We start from the raw sequence: 10,384 nt of genomic DNA on the forward strand, positions 1-10,384 counted from the left end.
AGGGGGTCAGACAAAGGGGCCGAGGTGGTTTGAGGAGGAGGATTGAAGGAGGGTGTAGAGGGGCCCTGGGGTCTGTGAGGAGGGGGTTCATCTGCTGCTTTGGGGGCTGTGAAGGAGGAGGAGAGTTGTGAGTCAGCAAGAATAGGCTGTAGTGCAGACAGGGCTGCACAGGGAGACTCTGAGCCAAGGCAGAGGAAGGCTCGGAGGTAGGGAGCCTCAGACCATCTGCCATTTCTGGAGGAAATTGTCTAAGTCTTGGAGAAGTTTTTGATCAAAGGTCCCAAATTTGAGCCATCAATTCAGATTGTCTAATTTGTACTGTGGCCAGATCTGAGTACTAAGCCTAATGAGTTGTTTTGTACTGTGGCCAGATCTGAGTACTAAGCTAATGAGTTGTTTTGTACTGTGGCCAGATCTGAGTACTAAGCTAATGAGTTGTTTTGTACTGTGGCCAGATCTGAGTACTAAGCTAATGAGTTGTTTAGTTTTTAAGGCCGGTTTGGAAGTGAAGGGTCTTACAGTTTTTTATGATCCAACCTAAGGGGGATCCTGTGGAATGGGCTGGGTAGCTCCCATGTTGGAGAGGTTTGGGTGGTGATGGAGCTCAGGTTGTGCCTCAATATCTCTGGCACAGATTCCACCAAAGAATGGGAGGGCATCCCCCCTACAATCTTAAGGGTGGGGGCCCCCGGGGTCCAGACAAACCAGAGGCAGGGGTCTTGGGCAGGGTCCTTCTGTGAGAGACCAGAAGGGGTCTTACCTCCCAGAAGGATGAGCAGGAACAAAATGACAGAAATGGATCTCTGATCTGGAGGTCTTCAGGGTGTAACGGAAGGAGGGCTTGGGAGGGTAGGGGGCTAGAAGGAGGAGCCTCCAACACCAGTGAAGGACCCGCTATAGATCCTTGCTCTGTCCACATAGGAATAAGGCAGCAAAATCCTAGCCCCAAGATGGGGTCAGTTTCAGGTTGCCAGTTGGCTGCTGTTTAGCCAGTGGACTGTGGAGGGGTGAATGGGCTCCTAGAGGGCGGGAGGGAAGCAGGGACCAGTCTGAGAATTCAGCTGCTGCCTTGGCTGGGGGCTTCCCCGACCTCAGAGAACCACGGGGGTGCTGGACGATCAATGGTCACTTCCCAGGTCTCACCAACCAATTAACATGGCTGTGAGGGAAGAGGCTCGGCAGGACAGGGAAGGGTAAATGTCACCTTACTCCTGACCCAGATCGGGAACCAGAATGTAAGCAAAAATGACCAAAACGGGAGCAGACCTCCTCAGACCAGCAAGGCCTTTCATTAAGCAGCACAATCAATCAATCAGGCATTTTTGGGGTAGAAAATGGCGGGGGGCTTCATCGGAGGTCAGAATTAGGTAGGTCCTTAGCAGAGCCAGTTCATGGGAGGAGACAGCTGCTTTTGGCAGGCTTTTGGTGAGCATGTAAATTTTGGCTGAGTCATAGCAGGAGAAATTTGGGCTGTGGCAGGGAGAGAGGCCTTGAGCAACCGGAGAAACAATTATGGATAATATGGAAAACATACACAGATAATTGATCATGCTTGGGCCTAATAGATATGGAGAAGGAGAAATCTTGATAATGAAACCTGAGGAAAAGGGAATAAAAATGAAGCCATGCATTGACGGCTTTAATCTCCCAGACGCTGGCTGCAGGCAGGAGGGGGTGTGTATCAACTCCAGGAGGCGTCCATCTCCTCCAGAGTGAGCCCTCTCCAGACACCGCCCACAGATCCTGATCAAAAAACTCAAATCCTGAGTGCCCAAGGAAACGGATATGTGTTCACTAGACTGTCCCTCAAAATAACCTATATAAACCCAGTCCCTTTCTTTGTTCATTGGCTCATTTTCCACCAGGAAAGTGGGTCCACAGGCGCCATTTCATTCCCCTGAATAAACAGCTGAGATGATTCGTGAGGTTTGCGTCCTTCCGGGTCTTTTTGTGCTAACAGGGCCCATTGTCCTTTCTAGGGGACATGATTTTCCACATCCTTCGGTTCTTGATTTATAAGTAAAACCTGGAAAGTCTACAAGATAAATATTTTGTGGTTTATCTAGAAATAATACAAAACCTATTGCTGTCATTTTTGGTGAAGAAAGTCAGTTTCATGTAGTTTATTTCAATCTAAATAGAATGAGAATTTTGTTTAAACAAGTCATGGAATCAACCTGAGTGTTCATCAACAGAAGAATGGATAAAGAAAATGTGATACACAATGGAGTTTTATTCATCCACAAACAAGAATGAAATTGCACCAGGTGTGGCCACCTGGGTGAACCTGGAGGACACTATGTGTCAGCGCAAACGGATAGGAAGCTGTTGTGAAGGGTGCTCGCTGCTTTGAACGTTGTATCCATGCTTGAAAACACTGGCTAAGTAAAAGCAAAACCATGTGGTTGAGAGGAGGGACCAGAGCAGGCGAAGGCTCCGGCACATGTGCAGATGGGAGCGGATGGGTGGCGGCGGCCGGGAGTGGGAGTGGGTATCCTCCGCTGGTGGCCTCGGAGCTTCCTCTGGGAGCCAGCAAATGCTTGGAACTAGACAGAGAGGTACTGCTGGAGTATGTGATGGGTGACCAAACGCTGCGGAGTCGTCCATCCTAAAAGGGTTGATTTTATGTCACGTACATTTTCATTTCCATTTAAAAAAATCCTAGGGCTGGGATGCTGCTCAGTGGCAGGTCATCTGCTGAGCTTGTGCAAGGCGCTGGTTCCATCCCCACACCCAAAAAAGTGCACACCTGTGGATTTACAGAAAGCGAAATACAAAGGCCTCAGGCTACCCGAGTGTCTGGGAGGAAAGTGTTCCACTTGAACAGCAGCGACACAAAGGAACCCTAAGAGGCCACATCTCCAACGAGCCCTGCTCTGCATTCCCAGCCCTTGCCCTCGTGCAGTAACCTCCAAATTACAAACACCCACCTCCTTGACTCAGCAATTCCACTTCTAGGAATCCCCTGCAGGCGAGGCCGAGGGGGCGGGAGTACAGGCAGCTCAGTAGAGGTGACAAAAGGTTAGCAAGAAGCAGATGCACCCACAGAAGTTCCTGGGTCCACAGATCCAGCCACATGATGGCAAGTAACACATTCCTCCAAAAAGTTGGGGAGAAAAGCACTGCTGAACCCCAGGCCCCCTGGAGAATGCCCTTGGAGGATGTCATCCGCAGCTAATAGCCAATTCTTGGAAAGCTATGTAAAGCAGTCATTGATAAAAATTTTTTTTTTCTCAGAGAGAGTAAGGGGCCAAAGTTTTCTATTTAATTACATGTTGTAAAAGAACAGGTAATAGTTTATTTGAATACTTTTTCAATAAAAACTAAATATGGAAAGAAAGAAAAAAGGAAAGAGAAAGAGAAGGAGAAAGAAAGAGGGAAAGGAAGGAAAGAAGGAAACACCAACAGGGGAGTCTTTTGGGAGAATTCTGGAAATGCTTCAAGGGAAACGTACCCACATGCAAAGGTCACAGGTTAGCGTGGACAGCGGGGAAGCTGGGGCACGGGTCCTGGATGGGCCTGTGCAAATTCACAAGATGTCTCTGGGACAAGGAATGAATGACAGGTTGTTGAACAAAAAGGGTGTGGCATAAGATTAGAGCAGCTTTTTAGTCCATATGTCCATTATGAGTCATGCAAAGGAGTCGCCTAATTCATGCTGAACGAGAGGGCCAGAAACCCCGTCCCCTAGAGACTCAGCTGCTCCCAAGCCACAGCCCCCAGGTTGTCGCTGGCTCTGTGGTGGGTGGGTTCCGCAAGGCTATCCTGGGTCACCTCGGACCCTGGACCATTCCTGGGCTTCCCTCCTGCCCCACACGGTGGGATGGTGCTGCTCTTGGATGCTTCTCTACAGCCCCCTGGAATTCCTGTCGGAAAGGCTTGAGGGACCCTTTCTCAGGCACCCAGCATTCTCTAAGCTCTTGGTTCCCTACCCAGCCCTCCCCTCTCTCCGCTGGGTGGAGTAGGGGTGGAAGACGGTAAGTTGGAAACCTTCCATTTTTGTTTTATCATAATTTAATTTTTTTATGTGGCAACCATGGAATGTCGTCCAGCAGCATGAAACACAGTCACAGGGTTGTGTAACCGTTATCACCACCTAACCCCAGAACTTTCCATTTCCCCAGCTGAAACTCTGTCCCCACTAAACATGAACTCCCCAGCCCCCAGCCCCAGCATTCTACTTTCTTTCTCTGTGGATCTGATGACTCTAGGGACCTCCTGTGAACGGGGTCAGGCAAGATCTGTCTATTTCACGGAGCATAATGTCCTCAGGGCTCATTCACATCACGGCAGGTGTCAGAATCTCCTTCCTCCTCAAAGTTGTGTCATAGTCCATGGTGTGGGGGGACCACATTTTGTGTGTCAATCACCAGTCAACAGCAGGCTGCCTTTTGTAAACAATGTCTCCCTTCACAAGCATGCACACAAGAGGAAGCTTCTGGCTCATATCTGGTCTTGTCCTCTTGTGTCTACTGTGGAGATCCCCTGGAAGCTCTGGTTTCACAAACCCAGTGCCCCAACTGGGTTTTGAAACCTGCTGTGGTATCCTTCCATGAAGTGAGGTCATTTTTATTTATTTAAAAAATATTAATAGCCTTCATTTTTAGAACAGTTTTAGATTCACAGGAAAATTGATCAGTGAATGTGCAAGGTTCCCATGGACCTGGGGTGCAGAGGTTCCTCTTTCTAACATCTACTATGGCCTAGGTATGTGTGTCCTCCGGAAGTCCTGTGTTAGAATGGCATGAATAGGTGGAGTCCTTGGGAAGTGACCAAGTTATGGGACTCCACCCTTGTGTCCTTATGAAAGGGGTTGGGGGAGGCCCTGGTCCCTTCTGAGGACACAGAGGAAGCTGCCACCTTTGAAGCAAAGAGGAATCCCACACCAGACACTGAATCCACTGGTACCTTGCTCTTGGACTTCCATCCTCCAGAACTGTGAGCAACATGCTTACATTGTTTATAAAATACCCAGGCTGGGGTATTTTGTTATAGCATCCCAAAAGGACCAAGCCAGCATCTTCCACTAGTCTGATACCTTTGTTACAGTTAATGAACCAAGGTGGATATATGATCAAGCAAGGCCCACACTTTATTTACATTTTCTTACTTTCTATTTAATATACTTTTTCTTTCCAAGAACCGTACTCCCCCCTCCCCCCCAGAATCCTCTGGGCTGTGACATGCTGTGGCACTGCTTTGATTTTGATGCCCTGGACAGCTGTGAGCAGGACTGGTGAGCTAGCTTCCATCCCAGGAAGCTGTCTGTCCATTAAACAGGCATGTCAAGGAGGAACTGTAGCAGGGACCAAGGGTGCACCCCTGTAATCCCAGGAGGCTGAGGCAGGAAGATGGTAAGTTTGAGGACAGGCAATGAGACAGTCGGTGAGACTGTGTCCCAAAATAAAATAAAAAGGGTTAGGGATAAAATAGAGTACTTGCCTTGCATCCTGTAGGACCCTGGGTCCCTCACCCAGCCCAGACCAAAAAAAAAAAAAAAAAACCCAAAACCAAAAAACTAACAGCAGCAACAACAAAAACAAAAAGAAAAACAGAAGTAAACAAATGAGTGATAAAATAAGAGCCTTGGTCAGGGGTGCACCCACTGGACGCCAAAGAAGGTCTCATCAGCGTTTCGGGAGGGGAGCAGAGGCATGGTGAGGTTGGAACAGAGGGTGTCCCCATAGGCCAGGGGTGTCAGGCGCTGGGAGGCGACAGTGCAGCCCTGGTGGAAATTCATGCGCAGCAGGCTGATACTGTGGGTGGCTGGGGAGCAGATGCCCACCGTCAGCGTGGCCTTGGGGGGCACGGTAGTCCACACAGAGGAGCAGTTGGCTAGTGTCACCTGGATGTGCAGTCTGTAGATGCCCTCACGATGGATGCGCAGCTGCCCATTGACCAGCTCTGGTCCGTGCAGGAAGGAGCGGCCCAAGGACGGGCCGGCCTGCCAGGGCAGCCTGGGGTCCAGCCGGGGACCTGGGGCAGAGGGTGAGGGGACAGGAGGTGGAGGTTAGAGAACCAAGGTGCCAGGCATAGAGAGTGGGAGGGAGGGGAGGGAGGGGGCAGAGGGAGGAGGGTAGGGAAAGGAAAGGGGAAAGGCGGAGGGAGGGAAGCAGAGATGCAAGAGCAGACAGAGACGAGGAAGCGCAGAGATGGAGGCCACAGAGGAAGCGGAGAGAGGGCCAGGGAGGGAAGGAGGGAGACTTGGGGACTCCTGTGTGCTGCCTGCCTTGCCTCTGTGTCCAGTGTGGGCTGGAGTTCTCATGCCAGAAGCAGGGCTCCGTCAGAGTGACATGGGGTCCTGGCCTCTGCCTCCTCCACTTCCTCAGATCTGTGCCGGGCATGACCACCTCCAGCTGGCCACCTTCGTGTAGACAGCCACATGCTGCCTGTGTGATTTGTCCCCTGACCCCTGTACCTTGAACAGCCTGTACCACGGGGACCGCGCTCAATCTCACTGCTCCTGACTCACACCTGAGCCTCCCTCTCCTCCCGGCCAGGCTCCCAGACAGGGGCCCTCTTGAGGGGCATGAACTGGACACAGGTCTGAGGAGAGCCACCAGGGTGCCTGCCTATCAAGCTTCCTGTGAGAGGGACACCTGGTCCCCGGGTGGACACTTAAGCAACAGCCCATCTTCCTGGAACAGGAAGCATCCTATGAGGACACACTGCCCAGGACCAAATGTCCTGGAGCCCCTTCAGGGCAGTGTCAGCCCCTCTCCAGAGGGACTGCAAGGTCAGTTAGAGGAGGGAGGGAGGCAGACAGCCACAGGTAGCAGCCAGGGGGCCAGAGGCCAAAAGGCCAGAGCAGAGAGGAGGGAAGGTGCCCTCCATTACAAGAGGCACACAGCACCCAACCTTGTCTGGAAGGAGCTGTGGGACAGAAGGGGATTAGGGAGAGGCTAGGAGCAGAGGTTCTCCACAGGACGCCTGGCAGAGCACCCCCAACCCTGCCTAATCTTCCTGCAAAAGGTCCTCTGCCTGTCCTACTCCACCCCAATGTTGTGTTTTCCTTGTCCGTCTGTCTGTCTGTCTGTGTTGGGGAGGGTGCTGGGCAGTGAGCCATTTGCTGACTGTCATCCCCCTGGGTGGCTGGCGGGGGCGGGGGGCACTCCTAGTAATAGCAGCAGGGACTTTGCCTGCTTTGTTCACCCACAGTGGTGTCTGTCCCCTGGAGATGCTCAGTTCACGGTGGTGGAAAGAATGAAGGAAAGGTCAGCTCCAAGGATTAGGGTGGCCCTTTTAGTTTTTTCCAAGGGAGGAGATAAAATGTGAGGAGCACACATTTTGACAGGGACGCTGGCCGGGCCCGGCTGGGGCTCTTCTACTGTCCCTCCCCTCTCTCTCACACACCGCACACACACTCTACCTGAGTTACCTGTGAGATTCAGCTGGAGCTCAGCTACGTCCCACTGGAAGAAAAGACCAGAAAAGAGAGGACAGACGTAAGCCCACGCGCTTCTGCTTGGCGCGCCCCTCAGTCCGGAGTCCTCCCCGTCCACCTCGCGTCCCTCGGGGCACAGGAGTGATTTCTGAAAGACCTCTTAAAGAGGAAGTCGGTTTGAACGGCGTGGAGACTAAAGACCCGACCTTGAGAAGAACTTCCTAGTTTTCCTGGAACTGCGCGGTGGCGCTCCGGGAGCCCCGGCCAGGGAGGCGCGGCCCGCACACCACCGCAGCGGCCCCCGCGGCGCCAGGCGGGACCGGGCTCCCCGGCTTTCCAGTCCTGGCCGCCCCTGTCCCGGCCCCCGCCCCCAAGCCAGCTTTGTGAAGCCCCTAGCAGGCTGAGTCAGTCCGCGGGGGAAACACCAGAAACAAGCCCTGGTCCCTGCGCCCGGCGGATGCACCGTTCCCACCCGGGATGCCCCGCACCTCCCGGGCCTCCCTGCGCTGCCTCCCGGGCAGCCGGGCGCTGCCGGGCCTCCCTACTCCGCCACTCTTTCTTCTCTCCGGGATCTTCTTTGAATCCGTTTCCTCTGGATCTTGTCTCCTCTGTCCTGAGTCTGTCCGCTCGCGCTCCCGCGCACGGTCCCTCCGCTCTCCCGCCCCCACTCACCCCAGGAGCCTCGAGCTGCGGCTGCCGTCGGTGCTGCAGGCTGCAGTAGGCCGCCAGCCCGACCAGGAGGAGCAGAGCGCCGCCCAGCAGGACGGTCTTACAGAGCCGGCGCGGCTCGGGCATCGCGGCGGACGACCAGGGGACGCTGAGCGCGGCCAGAAGAGGAGGAAGCTTCGACCACCTCGCCAGCTCTCGAACTTCTGCCTGCCTGAACCTGCCGGGGACCTCTCTGGGGATGTCCGATCAAGGGGAAGAGCTTCATCTGCTCAACCGGGCAGGGAAATCCCCTCCCACTTCTGCCGTCCCCTAACTCCCGGCAGAGTGTGAGGGGCGTGGAGTGCGGTGGGGAGTTGCCCGCCACGCCCTGCCCTGCCCGAGGGCAGCGCTGTGCGGGTTCCCATCGGGCTCCCCATCGGGCTCCCCGCCTGGTGCTCACAGATCGCCACGGTGCATCACAGACGTGGTGCCGGGTGCCAGGGGTACAGCCAGCCTCCAAGGGTTGGGCCGGGTTCACCAAGTGTTCCGTAGACTCCTGTCCACCTTCCAGTCTTGTAGGTGGGACCGGGAGGCTGACTTGCCCAGGCGGGTGAGTGGGCGTGCCCGCTGTTGACTCATCCACGCTCCGCACAGGATTTTAAGCTCTCCTCCCCTTGCCATTCTTGGAGGCCACAGGCTATTTTTAGTTTTTATTTTGGTGCCGAGGATTGAGCCCAGGAACTCTCTTAACCACTTAGCCACATCCCCAGCCCTCTTTTTTATTATTATAATTATTTTAATTTCTTTTTTATTAAAATATTTTTTATTTTTTACAGATACGTTTTGATTCATTGTACACAAATGGGGTACAACTTTTCCTTTCTATGGTTGTACACCATGTAGACTCACACCATTCATGCAATCATACATATGTATAGGGTAATACTGTCTGTTTCATTCTACTGTTTTTCCATCCCCACACCCTCCCACCACTTTTTCCTATACACCATCCAAATTTCCTTCATTCTTCTCTTCCCCCCATGACCTCCCCTTGTTATATATTGTCATGCACTTATCAGAGAAAATATTCAGCCTCTGATTTTTTGGGCTTGACCTATTTCACTTAGCATGATATTTTCCAACTTCATCCATTTACCAGCAAATGCCATAATTTTATTCTTCTTTATGGCTGTGTAATATTCCATTGTGTATATATACCACAGTTTCTTTATCCATTCATCAATTGAAGGGCATCTTGGTTAGTTCCACAATCTAGCTATTGTGAATTGAGCAGCTATAAACATTGATGTGACCACATCACTGTAGTATGCTGATTTTAAGTCCTTTGGGTATAAACTGAGGCGTGGTATAGCTGGGTCAAATGGTGGGTCCATTCCAAGAGTTTTGAGGAATCTCCATATTGCTTTCCAGAGTGGCTGAACCAATTTGCAACTCCACCAGCAATGTACGAATCTGCCTTTTCCCCTACATCCACGCCAGCACTTATTATTGCTTGTGTTCTAGATAATAACCATTCTAATTGGAGTTAGATGAAATCTTAGGGTGGTTTTAATTTGCATTTCTCTAATTACTAGGGATGATGAACACTTTTTCATATATTTGTTGATCACAGTATATCTTCTTCTGTGAAGTGTCTGCCCATTCCTTAGCCCATTTATTGATTGGATTCTTTGTATTTTGGGTATAAAGTTTTTTAAGTTCTTTATAAACTTTGGAGATGAGTGCTCTGTCTGAAGTGTGTGTGGAAAAGATTTTCTCCCACTCTGTAGGCTCTCTTTTCACATTATTAATTTTTTCCTGTGTTAGTTTGAATCTATCCCATTTATTGATTCTTGCTTTTATTTCTTGTGCTATGGGGGTCTTGTTAAGGAAGTCTGGTCCTAAGCCAACGTGATAGAGATTCAGGCCTATTTTTTCTTCTATTTGGTGAAAGGTCTCAGGTCTAATTCCTAGATCCTTGATCCATTTTGAGTTGAGTTTTGTACAGGGTGAGAGATAGGGGTTTAGTTTCATTTTACTGCATATGGATTTCCAATTTTCCCAGCACTATTTGTTGAAGAGGCTATCTTTTCTCCATTGTAAATTTTTGGCACCCTTGTCTAGTATGAGGTTACTGTACTTATGTGGGTATGTCTCCGTGTCCTCTATCCTGTACCATTGGTCTACCTGTCTATTTTGGTGCCAGTACCATGCCGTTTTTGTTACTATTGCTCTATAGTAGAGTTTAAGGTTGGTATAGTGATACCTCCTGCATCACTCTTCCTGCCCAGGATTGCTTTGGCTATTCTGGGTCTTTTGTTCTTCCAGATGAATTTCATAATTGCTTGCTCT

General features: G+C 51.2%; 1 protein-coding gene across 1 annotated transcript; it reads right to left on the bottom strand.

The window, feature by feature from the left end:
* Window positions 1-5,509: 5,509 nt before the first annotated feature.
* Window positions 5,510-8,482, bottom strand: Cd70 (CD70 molecule). Its single transcript, XM_047532385.1, has 3 exons — window positions 8,057-8,482; window positions 7,379-7,412; window positions 5,510-5,976 (listed from the first exon to the last, which is right to left on the bottom strand). The coding sequence occupies exons 1-3, from the start codon at window positions 8,177-8,179 to the stop codon at window positions 5,591-5,593; spliced, it is 543 nt and encodes a 180-aa protein (XP_047388341.1). The 5' UTR covers window positions 8,180-8,482; the 3' UTR covers window positions 5,510-5,590.
* Between the last annotated feature and the right edge of the window lie 1,902 nt (window positions 8,483-10,384).

This window comes from Sciurus carolinensis, chromosome 17 (genome assembly GCF_902686445.1).
Source record: "Sciurus carolinensis chromosome 17, mSciCar1.2, whole genome shotgun sequence".
Lineage (NCBI taxonomy): Eukaryota > Metazoa > Chordata > Mammalia > Rodentia > Sciuridae > Sciurus > Sciurus carolinensis.